The sequence below is a fragment of the Pelodiscus sinensis genome, chromosome 2 (assembly GCF_049634645.1).
Source record: "Pelodiscus sinensis isolate JC-2024 chromosome 2, ASM4963464v1, whole genome shotgun sequence".
Lineage (NCBI taxonomy): Eukaryota > Metazoa > Chordata > Testudines > Trionychidae > Pelodiscus > Pelodiscus sinensis.
Window position 1 is genome coordinate 156,102,165 of NC_134712.1, and position 23,041 is coordinate 156,125,205.

The following is a 23,041-nucleotide window of genomic DNA, read 5'->3' on the forward strand; positions in this document are numbered from 1 at the left end:
GTTTTGAAACTTCAGCACAAAATCTTATCACACAGCGTTTCTGTGGTTTAGGAAGATGATTTCAGAGGAAAAATGTTCAGAGATTTCTTTCGGCACATACAGAGCAAACTTTTTAAAATCTGCCTTCCTTTGTATGCCTGAAGTTAGCCTTTGTGAATAATTTGAGCTAACCTACCTTGTTATGATACACAGTCTGATAGTTATGTGTCTAAAATGACAGACTGAGTCTGCTAATGTGAACTCACAGGCATACAAAGTGAGGTCAACATAAGTCCAATCTGAAAATCAAACGTGAAGTCTTATTAATGTGAATTACCATGTTTTATACATGCCAGCCTGATACTGTTTCTTGGGTATTTGTATGTATACCGGTACTCATACATTACATTACAGCCCAGTACGGCTTTATGGTATGAAGTAGGGTTGATTTGTAGTGGAAAACTATTTCACTGGTGTTTGAAAAAGTAACCAATATTAACATTTAATAGCTAATGCCGCAATTTGTAGCCATTGGTCACCATTAGTGGTCACTTCTTAAACTCAAGGGATGAAACTTTTCTCTGTAAACAAGAAATTGCAGAACAGTTGCCAATCTTTTAAAAATATGTTTTGCACTTAATATGCTGCAACTTCTGTAACCTCTACTAAAGGGTTCTGTTGTTGTTCACTGTTCTAGCCAATAGCTATGTCTCACAGTAATAGTGGAGAGCACGTTGTCTGTTTTTTTTGTATCTCTTTACCCTTTTTCTGCAATTTCTGCCCTTCCTATTTGTGTTAAATTCTGTTTTTACTTCGACTGTTATTTCCTAGTGTTCCCATCATTGTTTAAAAGTTTTGTTTACTTTATTTTTTTTTTTGCATCAGTCATAGGACATCCCCTCCTCACACATACAAGTTTTCTTTGTGTAACTGGCAGCGGAAACGCCAGAAAATTGCTACCAAACTGCTCAAGATAGTTAAGACAAAAGCATATTGTGAAGAGCTTCAAAAAAATCTCACCAAACTAAGTTATTGGGCAAGAAAATTGCAAATGAAATGTAATGTTGATAAATGTAAAGTAATGCATATCAGAAAAAATAATCCCAACTATATATACAAAATGATTGGGGTCTAATTTGGTTATAACTACTCAAGAGAAAGATCTTGGAGTCATTGTGGACAGTTCTCTGAAAACATCCACTCAGTGTGCAGCGGCAGTGAAAAAAGCAAATAGAATGTTAGGATTCGTTAAAGAGAGAGTGAATAAGACAGAAAATATCTTATTGCCTCTATATAAAACCATAGTATGCCCACATCTTGAATACTGCATACAGATGTGGTTGCCTCATCTCAAGAAAGATATATTGGCATTGGAAAAGGTTCAGAAAAAGACAACAAAAATTATTATGGGTTTGCAATGGGTCCCATATGAAAAGAGATTAAAAAGACTTGGACATTTCAGCTTAGAAACGAGAAGACAGACGTTCTTAAAATCATGCGTGGTATGGAAAAAGTGGATAAGGAAAAGTTATTTACTTATACCCACAACAAAAGAATTAGGGGTCACCAAATGAAATTAATAGGCAACAGGTTTAAAACAAACAAGAAGAAGTTTTTCTTCACTCAGTGCAATATCAACCTATGGAACTCCTTGGCAGAGGATGTGGTGAAGGTTAGAAATTTAACAGGGTTCAATAAAGAGCTAGATAGAGCTTTCGTCTGACCCAGTATGGCCGTTCTTATGTTCTTATGCTCCAGAAGCTGCAGGAGATGGTAGTTGTCCCCTGATGTTATGAGAGTCTGTATATATGTAAATAGTTAACATATATACAGTTAAGTTGTCTGTAGGTGGAGCTCAAGATTATATGTAGCCTAGTTTCTGGGCTTTCCAGAACTAGGAGTAGGATTACACTTGAGCTGGAGGTATAATTTCCAGCTTGGTTAGACACACCAACTCAAGCTCGGATTCAGGTAGTGTGCCAAAAATAGAAGTGTGGTTGTGGTATATCTGCAAATGTATCCATATCCACAAAAATGAGCTGAGGATATCTGCATCCACATCTACGGATGCAGATACCCATAGATACAAAGCGGATATCCACGGATATACAGGGCTCTATTGCATTGCTAGCAAAAGCCACCGTTCTGCCATTTTAAGTCCTTGATCCAAAATATAGGTGCTAGAGCTTTTCAAAGAAAAGGTTACCAGACTTCTTTTAACATGAGCAAAACACATATATTTCCCCTGGCCTCATTCTCAGAATCAGCTGAATTGTTTTGCCTGAAATTTTCCAAAATAATTAAGCCTGACAGACACCCAGCATGGCAAATTTCAACCCAGACAATTAGTTTCACACAGTTTACAAGAGACTGAAAACAGGGTCTTATTTTGGGAAGTGTCCAACAAATTTAATAACAGGCGGTATTATCAGCCCTGTCTTTATCAAAGAAAAGTGTTGCCAACCCCAACCCTTCAAAAATAATTTGTCTGCCTTGCCCCTGAAATCAGAAGTATGGCTAAAAATGATGAAATTTAAAAATAATAATGTAGAGGTTCATTTTCCTTTACCTTCTGATTTCTGAGCATTTTACACTACAGGCATTCCACGAGTTACGCGGATCCGACTTATGTCGGATCCGCAGTTACGAACGGGGCTTTTCTCACCCCAGAGAATGGGAGTGGCGGGACGCCCAAATGCACCGCGGTCCCGCCGCCCGCATCCTCCGGGGCGAGAAAAGCTGCTCCGCGTCTCCCTGGTCTGCTGGGGGGGTAAACCCCTCCCAGCAGACCAGGGAGACGGGGAGCAAAGCCGCGGAGGACGCCGGCAGCGGGACAGCCGCGGCGCGTCTGGGCTGTCCCGCTGCCCGCGTGCTCCGCGGCTTTACTCCCCGTCTCCCTGGTCTGCTGGGGGGAGCTCCTCCCAGCAGACTAGGGAGACAGGGAGCAAAGCCGCGGAGGACCCGGAGGCGGGACCGCGGCACGTCTCGGTCCCGCCTCCCGCGTCTTCCTGGTCTGCTGGGGTGGGGGGCGGGGGCGCAGCTAGTGTCCCCTCCCCCCCAGCAGACCAGGCTTTTCTCTGGACGCCTGTAGTAGAGCAGCTGGGGCGCTGCCGGTTGGTCCCGCAGCGCCGCTCTGGGCGCTACTGGTCAGTTTCAGCAGCGGCTGAATCAGGACGCCTGGGGCAGAGCATCTTGGGTGCTGCTGGGTTGGTCCAGTAGCGCCGAGGTGCGGCTCTACTGGAGCAACCCAGCAGCACCCCAGCTGCTCTGCCCCAGGCGTCCCCAAGTCAGCCGCTGCTGAAACTGACCAGCAGCTGACTACAGGAAGCCCGAGACAGAGTTGCTCTGCCCCGGGCTTCCTGGAATCAGCCGCTGATCAATTTCAGCAGTAGCTGACTTGGGGATGCCTGGGGTTCTTAAGTTGAATCTGTATGTAAGTCGGAACTGGCGTCCAGATTCAGCCGCTGCTGAGACTGACCAGCGGCTGATTCCAGGAAACCCGGGGCAGAGCAACTCTGTCTCGGGCTCCCTGTAGTCAGCCGCTGGTCAGTTTCAGCAGCGGCTGAATCTGGACGCCAGTTCTGACTTACATACAGATTCAACTTAAGAACAAACCTATAGTCCCTATCTTGTACGTAACCCGGGGACTGCCTGTACATTCAGGTCACATTTTTAAGCTTTTCTCTGCAATTGTGGCAGCTTAAAGCTTTTCTCTTTTTTTAATGACAGGTGAGATTCCCTTATAATAACTTGCCTCCAGGAGATGGTTTTTTAAGTAAAACAGAAAATATTGCAAGCCATGGGATAAAATCATAAGTTGGCAATGGCATGCATTCCTTTCTGATGCTGTAGAATTTCAAAGTCCACCTATTCATTGTTCCCTGACTTATAATTTATGGGTGGAATGCCAGATTGCCTCTGGAGTCTAGGAGGTTTAATATCTTTCGATTTAGTTGTTGCTATTCCAGAAACATTTCAGCAAAAGCTGCTCCGACAGTGCTTTTTAATTCAAGTCATTTCAAAGAAAAGACCCAGTGCTGTTGCATTTTCAGGTGAAGAAGAGGAAGAGGAGGAAGGAAGGGAAATGGAAAAGACTGAGCATCTGATTCACTATTACATTCCAGCATTTCACTAAAAACAGTGATATTGAGTCAGTGTAGAATTGAAGTCAAGCAGCAGCAATTTAGTCCCATGTAATTTATATGTGTCTAGCTGTTATATATTTTATTAAAAAATAGAAAGACAAAGCAATTAATTCCATTTGGGTATGTCTACACCTGCTCCTAGTTCAAATTAGGGAGGCAAATGAAGCATACAGAAGTTGCTAATGAAGCGTGGGATTTAAATATCCCGCGCTTGATTAGCATATTCGCGGATGGTCGCCAATTTAAAATGCCAGTCGCCCAAATTAACTTGCCACGTGTAGACACTGTAGTCCGAACCAAAACCCTTCCCTCGAATTAACTGTTACTCCTCATTAACTCCTCATTTTTGCTCTGCAAAGCAAATTTGTTTATATTTTAGACAAATCTTTTCCTTCTAAGGCTTAAAGTTCTCAAATGTTAGTATTAATAATGAACAAACTTGTGTGTATGTATGCTAGTACACTCCACTGGACAAAGTGAGAACTATTTGTGTGTCATAAGCCATGTATTGCTAAGATGTAATGGACAGCCAAATAGTAAAATCCTGTATCTTTGAAGCAGAAGACTCTGAGTCATAGTCACATATTTATTATGTTAGTGTAGTATAATCATAGGTGCTGAACTACAGGGGTGCGTCTACACTGCACCCATACCTCAAAATAAGCTACGCAATTTGTGTAGTGCAAATTGTGTAGCTTATTTCAAGGTTATTTCAAATTAACTTTATTTTGAAATTAAAATTTTGATGTAAAGCACTATTCCGACAAGCTTCTTGACTCTCATGAAACCAGGATTATAGGGACACTGGAATAGCGTGCCCATTATTTCGATGCGGAATTGCTATTTCAGGATACTTAGCCCAGGTGTTGAGACTGCTGCACACCCTACCCCACCCCGGCTGGAAGTTGTTTCCATCATATGAAGGGTTTACCATTTGCTTCAGTGGCTCTCAGCACCCTGACTATACAAGTTGTTCCAGCACCTCTGACTGTAATTGAGTATATAGCATTTAGATGAAATACAGGTTTTTGCCTTTGCTGATTATATGAATTCTTTTCCATGCAAAGAGCTGAAGCATAATGAAGCTTGAGCATGAATACCATTTGGTTGTTTTCCAAACACTTGCCTGGATAGTGCAGACTCAATTTCATTAAAAATATTGGAGAGCAATAACTTACAAATTTTATATAAGATGATCTCATTATTTATACATAAATTTCACACTGTTGTTCCTTGGTAGAACTTGACTACTTGGTAATGTGTGAACTTACATGTTTGAGCAAACACATGGCAGGCGAGAGAAGATTTGGTGACAGAACACAATGTATTTCATTTTGTGAGAGGAAGAAATATTTCTCCAATTGAGCCTGAGAGTTCTGTTCTCTCTTTGATGCACAGGGGAGTTACATAACTCTCACTGGGCCATATACTGTCTTCGCTACAGGCAGTCCCCGGGTTACGTACAAGATAGGGACTATAGGTTTGTTCTTAAGTTGAATTTGTATGTAAGTCGGAACTGGCTCCAGATTCAGCCGCTGCTGCTGAAACTAACCAGGGGCTGACTACAGGAAGCTGGAGGCAGAATTGCTCTGCTCCCAGCTTCCTGGAATCAGCCACTGATCAGTTTCAACAGCGGCTGAATCTTGAGCCTCGGACAGAACAGCTGGGCTGCCAGGTAGATCCTGGCAGCACCCCAGCTGCTCTACCCCAGGGTCCACAACAAAAGCCTGGTCTGCTGGGGGGGGGGGGGGCGCACTAGCTGCGCCCCCCCCCCCCCCGCCAGCAGACCAGGGACACAGGGAGCAAAGCCGCAGCAGCGGCAGGGTGCCGCGCCTCTAAGGCTTTGCTCTGGCAAAGCCTCAGAGGCGCGGGACCCTGCTGCCGCTGCGGCTTTGCTCCCTGCATCCCTGGTCTGCTGGAGACAGTCCCCAGCAGACCAGAGACACCCGGAGCAAAGCCGGGGAGGCGGAGGGGTCCCGCGCCTCTGCGGCTTTGCTCCCGGTGTCCCTGGTCTGCTGGGGACCGTCTCCAGCAGACCAGGGACACCGGGAGGTTTGCTGTGGCAAAGCCTCAGAGGCGCGGGACCCCACCGCCGCTGCAGCTTTGCTCCCGGTGCCTCTGGTCTGCTGGGGATCGTCTCCAGCAGACCAGGGACACCGGGAGGAAAGCCGCAGCGGCAGCAGAGTCCCGCGCCTCCCTGGCTTTGCTCCGGGTGTCCCTGGTCTGCTGGAGACAGTCCCCAGCAGACCAGGGGCACCCGGAGCAGCTTTTCTCGCCCCGGAGGTCGAGGTGGCGGGACCGCTGCGCTCTGGGCGGTCCCGCTGCCTGCGAGCTCCGGGGCGAGAGAGCCCCGTTTGTAAGTGCAGATCCGACATAAGTCGGATCCGCGTAACTCGGGGACTGCCTGTACTCCCTTTGACATCAGTGGGAGTTCTTCATATGGATCAAGGGCAGTGTGACGTTGATGAGAATTATGTGAGTACCTCCCTTGTACCCCAGTGTAAGACTAGACTTTCTAACATAAAGTAGTTCACAGCCTAAGTAGCCATTTGATATTTTTTCTTCAGTTTCTTGAACCATCACTAAACTAGATTTTGTTGTTCTTCTACATGCAAACCTAACACAGCCCTTGCCCTCACAGAGCAGATTCAATGACTGAGTCTTTAAATGAATCTGTTCATAATATTCTTAACTTAAATGAAGACATTCTACACAGCATTTTGTGAAAGGAAGGAAGAGAAATAGGAAACACTATGTTGTGTGGAGGTGAATCTATAGACTTGATAGCTTATGCTCATCCATCGAAGCTTACTTTTATTCTTGAAATGTGCTTTCTCATATATAACAATTCATACTTGTATAGAATCTTTCAGCAAAGGATCCCAAAGCTCTTCACAAACATCAGATTGCACAATAATCATGTGAAGGGAGGAAGCATCATTCCTATCATTCCTATTTTATAAGGGAAGAGAAGGTATGGGCAAGGCAAGGAACATAGGTACTGTCCAAAGAAAGCATTTAAACACCAGCTAAACTTTAAGCATGTGAATGGGTCTATTAACATACAATATGTATTTATTTTATTTATTTATTTACTTATTATGTCAGTACCTAGGAGCCCTAGTCATGGGCCAGAACCCCCATTGTGCTAGCTGCTGTACACAAAATAAAGACAGTCCCTGGCCCAAAGAGCTTAGCATATGCTTAAAGTTAAGCACCCACTTCGGTGCCTTGCTGACTCACTACAATAATGAGCCAAAAATACCCAACTCCCAGTCTCTTTATCTAACCACTTGCCTGCTCTCCAGTCTTACACCCTGTAAAATTGTGGGTGGAGAGTAAATAAGGTAAAATGTAAGGATTTTAAAATAAGGTAAAATGTAAGGATTTTTCTCCAATTATAATAGTTGTTCCTTACACTTTTTGCAGCACACATACATTCAGATACAGGATTTGACTCTGATCTCACTTACACTAGTGTGAACTTGTTGTAACTAAAGTGACTTACATGGAGTCGCTTCTAATTTATAATTGAATAAAAGAAATCAGAATCAGGGCCACAAATTGCAACATAAGACTTGCCTTGTAAAAATCTAATGGCAACATATTTGACACATGGGGAAGATGAGAAAAAAGTAAGAAACATTTCAAACTATTAATCAAGCAGCAAACTTTTTTTGCCTTCAGTCTGGTAAATGTAGAGATGAGAGATACTGTGCAGAGGCTGTTTCTGTACAAACAGAGAAAGCCCTTCAAATGTAAACATTTGAGCAGCTGGCATGGGAGATTAGCAAGTCAGTAGTGGGCGGGGAGTAACAGTGGATAGTGGTGCCATCTAAATTTAACTAATGCTAGGTAAGAACTTTTCTCTGGTACAAGGGGTATAGGTCAGAGAGACTATATTAACTAAACCTAAAACTACTGGTGATTGCACAATTCAACACAAGTAATTAACTTGGCTTTAAACTAGTACTTAATTAAAATTACCTCTCCTTTCAGGAGTCCCCAGATGGGGGAAAAATGGTAAAAGTCGTCATGGGTGACCACACTAGATTAATGACAAAACCCAACACTTCTTAAAAATTATGCTTGTGAGTGTTAATGGTTTTGGCATGTTCAATTTCTATTCTGATCAGGTTGAATATTCATTGACCAAATAGCAGCATAATGGAGTACCACACTGGTTAAGATTTAAAGGTTTTGATTACACCAATTTTCAGTGTTTTTTTTTCTTTGTTTGAGCAGTGTTTAAGATGATCTTCTGCTTTCATCTAACAACTGAAGAACCAGATTCTGCATATGTATATGTTGTCATGTTTTTCCTTGCAATTTGATCACATTTTACAAACTGCATTGAGCTGCAAATCAGTGTATGAGCTGTCAATTCAGATCAAGATATGTGTTATTATTCCATATCACTTGATCTATTTAAAAAAATGTGTGCTTATGGCTAAATCCTGCCTTTTTGTAGATGTACTTGCCTAACCTTATAGGTCTCGATCTAGCTCTATAGGAATTGTTACCTCATTGCCATTCCTGTGTATAAAATGTCATATTTTTCTCCTCTGGGAAGTATTTTCTCCTTTATGCAGTCAGCTTCACTCCCCCCCACCCACACATAATCATACTGTAGATTATAGCATATAGTTCTTGATTTGTGGAGGCACCACAAGCCCTGGCTAAGGGACAGCACATTGCTTTACTTCTCCATGAACAGATCAGAGACAAAATTGTGAAGCAAAATAATAATTTGGTTCCTGACTCTCTTTCCATGATGGCCAGCATGCTGGCTGCAAGATTCTGCATGGGAGGGAGAATAGCATGCCTCCCTACAGGGGAATAATGGGATGCTTTATATGTTCACACACCCCTGTATCAGGGGGTAAAAGCTGGGTCACAACTGAGCCCACTTTTTATATACCCCAGATGTTTTCTCACAGTTATGAAGACGCAGCAAGAGTCTCCAGTTGAGCCTCCTTTAACAAAGTTGAATTAAAATGAATATGGTTGATGCCCTACAAAAAAAGGGAAGATGAATATTTTCATTCTCTTATTAAAGTAAGAGGATCAATCTTTGTGAAGTCACCAGTGAAAATAGAAATAAAAGTATTCTCTGTACAGGAAGATACCAGTATTGTTGCCTGTCTGTATGTCACTCAGAAGCCTAGAATGTCAGTTGGGTCAGTGTGAAGCAACTGAAACTGCTGCAATGGGCAGCTGGGAGCTCATTTTGTTTTGAATACCAAATTCAGTCATCTCTGGGATTCATTGTCTGTTACCATCCAGTGATTATGTTCTCAGACATTTGACTTGACAAAATACACTTGTGGGGTATACAGGAAGGCAGGTTCTATGCCTTACCTAAAGTCCTAATCTATTGTGATATCAGAGGTAACGCAACCAATCACCACTGTTACTCTGCAGCTAGTTTGCATGCAATAGTTTGTTGGTTCTAAGTGGACTGAGCAGATGGTGATTTATTTGGCTTAACTGCCATTTGGCTCAAACATTTCAGCACACATCCTTCATCCACACAAACACAAAATCTTATATGGCACAACCCTCTGACACAGCTCAGCACCAGCAGCAAATACAATAACCCCAAGGACAGACAGCGCTTTACACCACAATGCCCACCCCTCATTTACCACCTGTACAATCAATACAAAATCTCTCAGCACAACACACAAACTCTCCCACCCTTGCTCATACTTTGCATACCTGATCTTTGCAAAGGTGCATAAGAAGGGAAGGGTTCAGGAGCTTCTGCTTTCCTCCCTGTCACCTCAGGATCCAGTTATCCAGTCAGAGACTCATCTCTCCTGCACCCACTTTTGTAAAAGAAGTGTTTACACACACACACACACACCCTTCCGCCTCTCTTTATAGAGCTGCCTCTTTGTGGACAGAAGAGTGATCAACATAACATGCTCACTCCTCCTGCATATCCTGGAGTGACCCCTATTGGTATGGATCCACACTACCCTCAATACCACTTCATTGCCTGATAAGCCCTATGTTGTTGACTTTTCTAACGGGTGTTTCGCTTTCCCAAGGTGTTTCCTTGGCAGGAATTAAAAATCAAAACCCAAAGTTATTATGTATATTAAAAGAATCAGAGCTTTTTGTCTTCCAGTTGTAGGGCCTTTAGGGTTTTGTATTGGTTTGGTAATATACAGTGGCTTATAGTGCAGCCATTGTCATAGTCAATTTACTGTGGCCGTTGGGGGCCTGACAGAAGGCTCTTTAAAGCTGATGGAAAGGCTCCCATTGATTTCAACAGCTTTTGATTTTAAGGCCCTTTATGAGCTTCCAGGAATTGTCTACACTGTGAATTTTATAGAAAACCACCAAGACTCCCTATAATTCAATTCCAAGGAGCAAATATCCTAGCAATTTCTTGATGTCTTATCACAAAGTTTGAAAATCTCCGGGCTTTGTGTCAGTAAACCCAGGACTGATACTTCAGGTGCAAAAAGTTTTGTTAGTTTATAAAGTGCTACCAGACCATTTGTTGTTTTTAAAGTTTATCCTGTACAGACTAACTCGGCTACCCCCTGAAGCGCTAAGAATTTGGTAAGTGAGTGGTGAAGGGCAGCACTCTTCCATTATATTAATGAAGAAAGTTGGGGAATCTGGGATGGAAGTTGGGTGCAGAAGAGTGCTTGGGGTAAGGGACTAGGGATCTGGGAGGGAGTTTTGGTGAAGGAGAGGGATTGTGACAGCGATGCAGGTTCCCCAAGGTTCCCAGGAAAGGTTGCAGGTTCTGGGAGGAATATGGGTGCAGGAGAGGATTCTGGCCTGGGCAGGGGTATAAAGTCTTGGAGGGGGTTGTTAGTCCCATCTCCAAGCTAGGGAGGAGGTGGTTAATCCAGTCTCCAAGTTTTGCATAATAACTGTTCAGAAGACATGTGATTGTTTCATAGTATTTTAGTAACATATTAGTTGATTGCAAAGGTAATATTTAAAAATACCCCTTTTTGAAATTTTATCCAGACAGTCTCATGGTTTTATTTATCTTCCACAGACTTGAAAACAAATTGCAGTTGTGACACGTTAACTCTAAATTAACAGAATTTTGGTATGGGAATGAGAATGTAGAAACTTGGAGTCATGTCCTCAGCTGGTGCAAATTGAAGTAGCTCCCAGAAGAGCTATACTAATTTACACCAGCTGACAGTCTGGTCCTGGATTCTAGTTTAGATGTTCTCCAATGGTCTTCTCCATTATTCTCTGTTTGTGCAGTTTTTGGCTAAGAAACTATGTGGAAAACCTTCAGAGGCACAAAGGACAATTAGGAGCTACCCTATCAAAGAAGGTTGATGGCAGCTGATCACCTGACTGTCCTTTGTGCCTTCGAAAATCTCCTCCAGGTATTTGTGAAGGAAGATTATGTAGTAAAATTGAATAATGCTACTTTTTAAATGAGAGTGGAGCGGAAACTGCTTCAGTCTGCATATGAAAAACATGAATATATTGAAACTCTCTTAACTGGGTTTCTCTGGTCTAGCAACATCCATGGTCTGTCACGGATGTTGAAGGACTAGAGAGTCCCGGTGGTGGGCCAGTGGCAAGGATCCCTGAAGGGCTGGCAGCACAATGGGCTGCCCACAGCAAGCCTGCCATCAGTGCAGAGGGGTTGGGAGCTGTGGTAGCTCAGTGAGTCAGGGAACCGCAAAACGCGGCTGCCCTGTGGGTACCAGGGGCCCTGCGCAGCTGCCCAGCAGGACCTGGAGCCCCAGCATGGCTGCCTGTGGGACCCAGAGCCCCAGTGCTGCATGTGTGGCTATCCTGCAGGCCCCAGAGCCAGAGCAGCAATGGCTGCCCAGTGGAGTCAGCAGGGCAGGAGGTGAGGAGCTGGCAGTGGGCCAGGCAGGAGGGCCAGCAGCAGGGGGTCCAGAAACGATCTTCTCTTGTCTGGCGAAATCCCTCATCTGCGACCAGTCAGGCCCCAAGGTTGCTGGACATGGGAAGTCCAACCTGTATTTTTAAAAGAAAAGAAATAGCAAGTGTATTTTACAGTTAAGAACATTGAGATGGTGTGTGAACTGGTTTGAACTGGCATAGCTTCACTGAGGACCTTAGATCTCATCCACTGTGGCAAACTCTATGTTCTTCTAAAGTAGAATTATGTACACTTGCTGGGAGTTCTGGCCAATTTGTGTTTAAAAGCATTTCTAATTGCAAAAAGACGTCAGACAAAACTGTGAATGCACATCTTCTGTGGACCTATCAAACTGATTTATTGATTTAAACAAATTAGCAAGTCTAGAAAAAGTAACTCTCAATGCCATGATAAATTCAGTGTGTTTAAAAACTATGGTCAGCTTTCAGGGGTCACATAATTGATGTGTGCTTAATAATAGAAGAAATTGAGTGTTTGTCTTTTCTTTCATTTCTAACCATGTCATGTTCCTTGTTGCAGGTGCATTTACAGCTCCTAATTCTCATCTCACATTAGTTTTACTCCAGTGTAACTCTATTCAGTGGAGTTATTCTTGATTTACACTGCTGCAAATGAAAGAAAAATCAGGTTCATAGTCTGTTCAGTCCACCATAACCTGGCTTTTGCTGTCTTCATTCTGCTACAGTTTTAGTCTGCTTCAGTTTGCTCACATGGGATTTACTAATGACCTTCTTTTGGCCAAGTCTAAATGGCCTTTTCTCTATCTTCAGTCTATTGATCATTCTGCAGCCTTCAACTGTATTAATATTTCACTGTCTTCCATATCAGCTTTTTCTTGGACTTTGGAGCTTCTCTTAGTTTTCCTGTTGCACTGGTTTCTCCGAGGATAGGGGCCCACTTCCCATTATCTATACAGCGTGGTATCCAAGAGGAGAACCACTGTATCCTTCCACCTGGCATCTAATCCTAACTCCCTCTTTCAGTGGGACTCTTAAAGTACCTCCTGTATCTCTTTTGATTGTTATCACTTAAAGCTCCATCGTGGGCCTCCTCTGGAAGAACTTGTTCCTTACCGCATCCTCAGCTGTTACTCCAACATCAGTGCATCATAGTGACCAACCCACCCCCAATAATTTTAGCTTCTGTTCAATCCAGAATCTTTGCCTCTCACTTATCATTTGTCAGAATACTTTTCCCCACCTTAAGTTCAATGCCTCTCATCTTTGTCACCATAGAAATTGCCATCTTTCCTGCCACAGACTTGCAACCTTGGAGCCATCTTGGCCTTTCCCCTCTCTTCCAGGCCCTACCCAAATATGGTCATTTCTGCCTCCTTAAAATTTCCAAAATCCATCTCTTCCTTTTTAAGGTATGAGCCCCTGTGCCTTTATTTCCCTTCCCAGTTACTGCAGCCTCATCCCCAAGGGGGCTTGACAACTTTTGCGGGCTCCAGATAAGGTTTATGGTGGGCAGCTTTGTGCTCTGAAAGAGGTGGGCCTTGGGTGGAAGTAGTAGGGCTGTGGACAGCTAGCCCTCAGTGCCGCCCGTGCTATTGTTCTCCCTCCCCACCCCACCCCCTCAGAGCTGTGTGGAGTGCATGGCACGGCATTCCAACAGCAATTTAAAGGCCCCGTAGTAGCAGCCGTGGCAGCTGAGTGCCCCAGGCTTCTTTGAATCACAGGGTCCCAGGGCAAATGCCCCATTTGCCCTCAACCCCATCGGTGGGCATTCTTATCCTGTGTGTTTTACCCTAGTCTCATCACTCCTTCCTCGAGCAGAATCTGACCTTTTCTTGAATCTCTGCAGCAGCTTTTGTTCTTCCATATCAAGTGAATACTTCATCCGCATAATTCTCCCTAAAACCTATTTTTATTTTGTCCCTCTCTTCATAAAACATCCCATATCTGCTTTTGAACTGCTCAGGCTGCCTTCTTTATTGCCTTAATGATCTGATTTGACCACTCCCAATTCTGAACTTTATTCCATAAAGCCCTGTATGACTGAAATAACTTCCCTTTTAATATACACCAGGTTCCCCCCACTGCCTCCATTTTAAACTTGTAAAATTCCCTCCCCTCCCTTCCCCCACTGCTTATGTGAAGAATTCAGGCTTCAACAGTCAAGTCTCTTATTTATATATGCTCTGCTGAGGCCAGGGACCTTTTATCACTTTGGCACAGTCTCATCACCACACACTTGTAGTGTACATACATGGTGTTATATAAATGGCTACACATAATGAAAAATAGAGACAGAAATACAGGATCGCACAGAGTATAAATCAATCTTTATGTGGTTCACTGGATTGTTTGGGATTTTTTCCTTAATTTTTCTGTAATATTTCAGTGTGGTGATTGTACCACTTCTCCCCCATATTCTTTTCTTTGTCTAACATATATGTTTCGAATGCATCAAAGCAATATAATTAATGACCTCACAACAGTTTTCTGTTTCCATAGAAGGAAGCATTTTGACAGTGTTTTGCAAAAAAAAATATTTCCCAAAGGTAACCTTTTAGTTGTCTGATGGAAAGTGTAGCTAGATTCTCACCGTATTCTAGTGTGCAGTGTATTCAGATTGATTATAGTGTTTCCCAAAAGCTCAAGCTATTAAAAAACTACATTCCAATGGATGAGACACTGAAATGTCCTTGCACACTTCTGCAGAGTACTATCATTTCACACTTGTATGAAATGCAAACAAACCTAATTCTAACCACTTGTCAGCATTCCAAACTGTCACCCACTAATTACTTTGATTTTGGAATTTGCACAAAGACTTCATTTACAACCTGCCAGAACACCAGACAAAAATTACATTAAACTACTGAGTAGAACAAAAAATATCCAGCGCAGGATAGTTTTCTGTGCTGTATTTCTGACTGTCTTGCCCTTATTGAGCTAAGAATATTCCAAATAAAACTGAGAATATTTGCATTTAGAGATTTACATAATCCAAAAAGCATGTCAGTATTTACGTGATGTTGTACAGGATGATAATGCAAAGAGCTTAGCCTTAGTGAGAGACATTGGAGCCCTGCAAGTGCTAGGACCATGCCTATTGATATTACTATGTTTTAGGACATTAAGTTAATGTTAATGTGGCATGTTGTGTTTTTGAAGCTGTGTGGAGTTTCAGAAAGCAAGGTATTTTCATATATTCACACACAATTAATAATTACTTTTACATGTATATTCCCATCTCAAGATATTCTATACCAGATTCCTGTGTGTACTTATGTTTATCTTTTAAAATTGTGCTTCTCATAGCTTTTGAACAGCTAGCAAACTATTATTACTGAAAAATGAGATACTTGAAGACAGATACAGAGTTGTGTGGAGTAGTAGTTACAAATTTAATTGGCATGACACCTCTGCTGATTGAGTTAAAAGAGTTAACAGCACATTACCATTTGTTTCCTGGAAAACCTATCTGCTTGATTTGGGAACTGTTGCTTTGAAAAGAACCATCTTCAACTTCAGTTCCTAGTCCAGGTGTTTAGTTACCTTCAAATTTTAGAGAATCCCTTTTTTCACCCTTTACCTGACACTTCATGACAGGAATTGAGCAGATTATTCACAAGAGAGATTAGCAGCGATTATATTTTCTCTGCATTAAGTTGAGAAGGCTTTTTTTCTTTTCTGCCAATGCTAAAACCTTTGAATTTGAAGAGATTTATTTCCTTCTATCTCACCAAGCTACCCAACACTGATTCACAGAATTCAATAGGGTCTACATTTGTTGGCTATCACACATGATCTGAAATGTCTAGTTTGGGACCAGATAATCCAAGTGTTTTATACGTGCCTCCTGTCAAGAAAAGCTGAGTTCTAATTATTCCTATGTTTTGCTTAAATTATAAAATGTGTGAGGAACATGTTGGCATTTAATTAGCAGGAGATTACATTAACACACAGAAATTTAAATGAAGCTTAGTTTCCATTCCCTTGCATTGCTATAAGTGAAGAAGATTTTGCTTGATATTCTGATTGCTTTCCTCTTCTGCCAATAAAGAGATTTCCTTGCTATAGGGATGAGATTTTGCAAATGAAATCTCAATCCTGTTGGCATTGGTATGTCGTCAGGTAGTAATGACAGACAAAAGTGTTTTATAAAAGTTTGTTTGACTTGTAACAATCTGAGGAGTGAGACATTAAAACACGATTGATTGCTTGGAACAAATGTATTGAATTGTAACATGCCAAGGACTTGGAGCCAGAGATATGCAATTTTAAAAAACTTAGGGTAAACAGCTGCTGTTTTACATTTGTATATTTCTGTTTTCAACCTATATTTCTATTAGTGTTTTGTCTCATGAAAAGCCATCGGGTTTTGCCTATAGCAGTAGTCACAACCTATAGATCAGGATCTACCCGTAAATCTCGGAGCCTCTGACAGGTGATCCTGACTGGTTTTACTGGGAGGATACCAAGTGGAGGCACTTCAGGTGCCTCTCCCCCAATGCCCTTAAGTTAAAAACTTGAGTAATGTGGGATACGTGTGCTAATACTTTATAAACCTCAGCCTACACTGTCTCTTAGATTGTCTGTCCCTTGGTTTTGCTTCCAGGACCTCCTGTGTTCTGGATTTGTCCCCCTCCTCTCACAGAAAGGTGCTCCTACCTCTCATATATCCAGAAGGGGTTAATGATCTACACCTGCCATATAGAATCTGTAGGACTTCAGCAGCTTGATAGGTAGTCTTAATACCTGCTGTTAGGATATGTCAGCAGAGGAGTCCATCTACCCTTTTATACTGGGAAATATTGTTCAGCCAGATCACCAGTTAAATATGATGTCAGCTTGGTCCATAGCACTCTTTGTGCACATCACAGAACACAGCACAATTTAGGGTGATTGATTTCTGCTCCTCTGAAAACCAGAACTAAAAGAGAAGGAACATGGTGGGTCAATGTGAAGGAGAATTGGCTGAACTACACAAGTGAGGCTACCCTCCTTATACCGGTGTGCTCTCTGCATCCTGTTTTAGAATTTCTAATTCTAGTTGTACACGTTCTAAATACTCACCAAATGAATTCTTAGACCACATTTAATATATTGCCAGCTAGGGATGCACAAGACAACATAGGAGGGTAGGGATTTGGTTTAGAGTCTCCAAAGGATTAATTCAAAATCTTGAAATAAAACCTTCAATAAGATACTTTTTGTATAAAATGAACAATGTTATTGCTTATGGCTGGCAATATTATGGAAATATGTAGCTGCCTTTGCACTGTTAATTTTGTACTAGCTGAGCAGACTATTTCTTTCCAAAATTGAAGGGAGTGAGATAATATGGAAATTAAGGAGAAAAAAGTAAGAGAAATGCAATTGTTCCTCCTTTGCCTTTGATTGCCAGCAGGATGTAATCAGGTAATTTCAGTAATTAGAAGAAGCAACCTATATTTAAGAATACTCATGTTAAAAAAATTCAGTTGTCTCAGTGAATATGTTTTTGCATGTGCCCCTCCATGCTACTGTGTCTTCTTTATAAAACAGTTTAATTGTCACATTTAATGTTGATGTACAGGGGGCTAGTATGAATTCCAAGAGAGTATAATTCAACTTTAATTTTTATCAAAGCCCCTGACTTAACCTGTCTTGCCTTCTAAGTGCTTACTAATAATCAGCTATAGTGTCATTTGGCCAATTGATATGAATTTGTGTTAATGGGGTTTCCCACCACTATAAATATTCCCATTGTCACTGCACTGGTAGATTTGTCTGTCCATAATCATGTTCAGTATGCGCTCACTAAAATGCATCTCCAATACAAAATTATTTTAGTTTTTTTTATTTTTCCTTTACATCTCTGCTTGTTTTGTTTTTTAAAAAGCTGCTCCTTTTTCTGATACATCTAGTAGTTCCAACTCTTAAAACAATCCAATTGATTGGTGTTTTTATTTAAAAAAAAAAAACTTGGAAGAAATTGCATAACAATACAAGTAACTGGAGTCTGTGAGGTTTGGCACAGAGCTGTGGAAGAAAGGCCTGGCTGTAACAACCCCACAAGGAAAAAAAAACCCCTTGACATTTTGAAAAAAAATGTGTTGACCAGTGTAGACAGAGAACAGGAAGCCAAATTGCTATTGCTGGCAAGCAGCATTCTGTGTCCTGCTGACCTTTGAATGCCACTTTGGGTCATGAGAAAGCCAAGGGAACTCTACTAAAAGGGAATAGGAGGGAAGCTGTTTGGAGAAAAAAACAACTCATTATTGACTTTCAGCTTTATAAGCTAACTTTATCTATAATATAGGTTTACTCTTTGTAATATAGTAAGATAACATTTAAAGCACCTAAATATCATAGAAGCCTAATTCCTATTTTCAAAAGTGACTTAGGGACAGATTATACAAAGTATTTAAGCTCCTAGTCAGAACCGTCCTATCCATAGGATGGTTCGGGACAGCCACTCTAGGCCCCATGGTTTGGGGGACCCCACCGGGTCCACTTCAGCCATCCTGCGGAGAGGATGGTCCCCCATGTTAGCTGCAGAGCCCAGGATGGATTGGAGGATTATCGGGGGGGAGCTGTGTGGAATGCAAGCAAGGGTTGGGGTGGCCACCCAACCCAGCAGTCTGTGCTCTGCTTAACCATGGTGGTGGGAAGCAGAGTGCCCCAGCCCTAGCAGCAGAGCAGAGCAGCAAGGAAGGTCCAACCGCTACTGCTGCCCCCACACCACTCTCTCCAGTAATCTGGTGGGGTGGGGGTTGGTCCTATGGCTAGGGGTATTTTCCTGTACCCCATACTCCCCTAGGGATGGCCCTGCTTCTAGTGAGATATTTAGGAGCTTCTAGGCACCTCTCATGGATCTCAGTCCAAGTTGTTAGTACGGCTAGATTCACAAAGAAGTCTTAAACTCAGCATTGTAATGCCTAATATTTAGGTGCTCTGCTACCTGCTACCCTAAATTAAGTGTATAGGCTCTCTGTACAGTGCATGTGGAGACTCAGCTGCCAAAGAATGTGATTCGGAGAAGCCAACCTCTAGCTTAGTTTGAGCCACTACCACATGAGCTAAAAGCCAGAAGGGTGCCATTTCAGAAGGGCGGAGGGAGGGGCAAGGCAGCAGCCGTGTTCTCCGGGACGCAGCTTGCTTGTTATCCCTTTCTCCGGACGCTAAAAGAGTGAGGGGAAAGTGTTTGCATGCCGCGCATTCCTCTTATACCTAGCTGGTGAGCTCCTTCACCAGCCAGGTGAGAGAGGCATGTACAGAATGCAAGCACTTTCCCCTCACTCCCTTAGCATCCAGGGAACGGGATGAAAAGCAAGCTGTGTCCCAGAGCGCACGGCTGTTGCCCCCCTACTATCCCAAAATGGCACCCTTTGCCAGGTTGCTATTAGCTAAAGCTATAGAGCAGACTCATTCTCTCTGTAAGTGGTGTTGGTGACACTAGATGGGGCAGTATACCATACCCCAGAGGTGTGTGTGGGTTATATTTTCAGAAAAAATTAAAACATTGGGGGTTAATACAAATACAAAATTTCCTTTCCTTTGATATATATTATGGTTTTGAACAATGAGCAAAAGTTCTGTAAAAGTTGGAAGATATTTTAAAATGTCTTTATTAATGTACTTCATTGATATCAGAAGCTTTGCTGGCTTTTATAATGCAGAGAAATAGTAGGGACTAGATTTGACTTGTCTTTTCTCAGCATGTTCACAGTAATCAATAATATATTATTAAATGGAATAAAAATAGAGGTTAAAGGGCCTGTGTTTTTGAGACAGCCTAGGCAGACAGTTGCAATTATTGAGATTGATTGTGCTCACACACTGGTGAATGTCAAGAATAATTCTTATTAAGTCAATCTAACATAAAATAATGGCAAATGAGAAGTGATTTGGGCGAATTTTGTGTGCCAGTAAAATAGCTGCATTTGCACAGATAATTTTACAAGCGCGCGCGCGTGTGTGTGTGTGTGTGTGTGTACGTTCTCAGTAACTGCATACCTAAACTGTTCTGAGCTGGTAGGGACCATCTCTTGTGTGAAAAGTCCTTGACCTTGCTGCTTAGACTGTGATAGTTCTTTGTGAGGTCGACGCCAGTGTAGTAGGAAACGAATTCTGTTTTATTCTATGTAGGTTCTACCACCATCATCAGTATAGTGCCTACGCAGCCTTCCCATACTGCATTAAAGAATGTGATTAAAATCTCTCACGTGGTTGTTTGTTTTCTATTATCTTTTCCGCAGGTAGAGATTTGTGTGGTCAGTGCAGTTATTTTGGAGTGTGCATTTTTTTTATGTATGTGTAGCTATATCTGGGTATGTCTACACTGCCACCCTAGTTCGAACTAGGGTGGTTAATGTAGTCATACGAACTTGCAAATGAAACCCGGGATTTGAATTTCCCGGGCTTCATTTGCATATTGCTGGGCGCCGCCATTTTTAAATGTCTGCTAGTTCGGACTCTATGCCCGCGGCTACATGCAGCACGAACTAGATAGTTCGGAATAGGCTTCCTATTCCGAACTATCTAGTTCGTGCCGCATGTAGCCGCGGGCACGGAGTCCACACTAGCGGACATTTAAAAATGGCGGCACCCGGCAACATGCAAATGAAGCCCGGGAAATTCAAATCCTGGGCTTCATTTGCAAGTTCGTATGACTACATTAACCACCCTAGTTCGAACTCAGGTGGTATTGTAGACATACCCTCAGTGTTTTGAATTTGAGAAGAAAAGTTTTAAGAAGTGCACTTTGATTTTGGAGCAGAGCGTGATGAGATTTGTGATAGTCCTTAGTCCCCATTGGTGTTTGTTCCATTACCTCAGACTGACCCCCAAGAAAACTGTCTCCTGAACAGATGTACTTATACGTATGGTAGAAGGTTCCATTGTGCTGAAGAGTGAAGTTGTTGACTATTATCCTTGTTCTGTAATTGTAGGTGTTATATAGTTCTGCCTCTCCCCCCCACTATAAGGGATTGACAGGTTAACATAACACACTGAACGAAGATCATGTCTGAGAAGAGATGGTCAATAAACACTTTTTTTAAAATGTTGTGCTTTTTCTGTCTCTGTTTATCATCAAAAACTAAACAGAATAATATAATTGACAGGTTTGGAAAATGTGTTTTCTAAGCAACATTACAACTGGTTAAAAAATTGTATGAAATGAAATTTCATACATCAAGAGCAATAAATATTTTCAAGAACTTTTGTTTTAATGAGCAGTTTTGTGTGTGTGTTTGTGTGTGTGTACAGCCCCCACTCCAATATATAGGAATAGAGATCTGATCCATCACCCAGTGTGAATTTTTCTATTGACTTTCTTCCCAAAGCGGAGTCATCTTACATGTAAAGATTTTCATACTATGCATTTAGAAAAAAGCCCCATTCTACTCTGATCTAAACTTTTGCAAATCTAGTGATTCCACTGAATTGATGTCACTGGAGTGATTCTGGGTCTGATTTGGTTCTTACCTACATCTATGAACATCAGAAATAACTTCATTCAAGTTAACGGGAGTTACACTTCTGTAAAAGCTGCATAGATGAGTACAGAATAAGGCCTTCTGAATTTATCGTTGTATAATTGAGAGCAACATTTGGCCCAAGATATGGTTTGCAGCATGTTATATGGGTAATTTTAAATATTTAATTGTGATTTACGAGAAAATATATTCTCGTGAATCCTAAAGATTCCTTGTTTGTGTTTTAATTCTGGCTTAAATATATGTGGCTGACCACAAAGATACAGAATTTATTTTATAAGTATTAAAAAAATATATCTTTTATTGGGTGAGAGCCTTCTGCCAAAATAAAGTTTCCATCAGCAGTTCTAATAAGTTGTGCCAGGGATTGACTCTGTCTTTCTAAATATTTGTATATATCCATCATCTTTTGCAACCCTCACTCCTTTTGATTAGGGTTGTTGCATTTCAATTGATCTTCAAAATATATCCATATATTATAAAGTTTGCAGTGCAACAAATTTGGCAGAGTATCGAACTCAGAAAATTGTGTCAGTTAAAGGTAACTAGGTGTATTTGTTTTCTGTTTTGGATTTGTTTGTTTGTTTGTTTTTGTCTATTTCTTCCCATAGTCTTTAAAAAGTGATTGTGACCAAATTGTTCATCTACTTACAGGGTTTTGCAACAGCTCCAAATTCCCCATCAGTGAATTCACGTTCCACACTACTGGGTCCATCACTGTCTCTTGGCAACATTTCAGGAGTGACCGCCAACCAAGAAATAAAAAAACGCAGAGCACCTCCTCCACCAGTAGCAACGCCCCATTTGCAGAATATGGAGACAAGTGGAGTGGCAAAGACAGCAGTGCAGGTAAGAATGACAGAAGGAAATGCTAAATGCACTGATTAGATCCAATACATAATATAGCTAGAAACAAATACCATTGATTGGATGGTTTGATCACTTAGTAACTCCTGCAGCCAGTGAAACTCTTCAATAACTACAGCAATCAACAAGAGTCCTGGCTGTTAGAGCTTTGCATGTACACACCTACTTTAGAAGTGCCTCCTTTCCTAAAGCTCCATTTCTAACTCTACTGGCATTCTTATAAATGAGCTGTTTTTTTCTTGGGCTGAATCCTAAAATGCCAAGGGCTGCTCTTCCCATACTACAATTATTTGATATTATCCAGAGCCTTGATTCTGCCTCCAGGGCACAGGCCAGCATTGGTGTGCCAGAAGACACCATGTAATTCCAGGTTATGTCTTCACCATGAACTAGGGCAAAATGTGAAGATTATCTAAATAAGAAGTCAGTTTCCTGGTTTGCTTCCAGGACTGCACAGCTGCCTATTGCCCCATTTACAACATAAAAACAGTGAGACTGCACACTTCTGTTATAATGCTGATGTTATTGTTAGTTATCTTTATTTCTAGTTTAATTTTATTGATAAGGATGATATGTTGAGAGTACTGATTGTTGGAGTTTACCCAGTAATGGTGTATCTTTAGAGCCTGCAGATCCACAGATATCTACTTGATAGCCACAGGTATCCACAACCGTAGATATCAGTGCAGATATCTGTGGCTCATTTTT

At 41.8% G+C, this 23,041-nt stretch overlaps 1 protein-coding gene and 1 long non-coding RNA gene across 15 annotated transcripts in view; one reads left to right on the forward strand and one right to left on the reverse strand.

Annotated features, from left to right (window-relative positions):
* Nucleotides 1-23,041, forward strand: part of COBL (cordon-bleu WH2 repeat protein) — a 229,204-nt gene that overhangs the window by 100,304 nt on the left and 105,859 nt on the right. For all 14 annotated transcript variants that reach the window (XM_075921663.1, XM_075921658.1, XM_014580203.3 and 11 more), the window contains one exon: nt 22,121-22,315. In XM_075921663.1, the coding sequence (XP_075777778.1) occupies nt 22,121-22,315 (195 nt within the window). The remainder of the gene's footprint in view (nt 1-22,120; nt 22,316-23,041) is intronic.
* LOC142827244 (uncharacterized) overlaps nt 6,370-23,041 on the reverse strand; it is an 83,012-nt gene continuing 66,340 nt past the window's right edge. The window contains exon 4 of the long non-coding RNA XR_012901844.1: nt 6,370-12,104. This is a non-coding gene — a long non-coding RNA (uncharacterized LOC142827244). The remainder of the gene's footprint in view (nt 12,105-23,041) is intronic.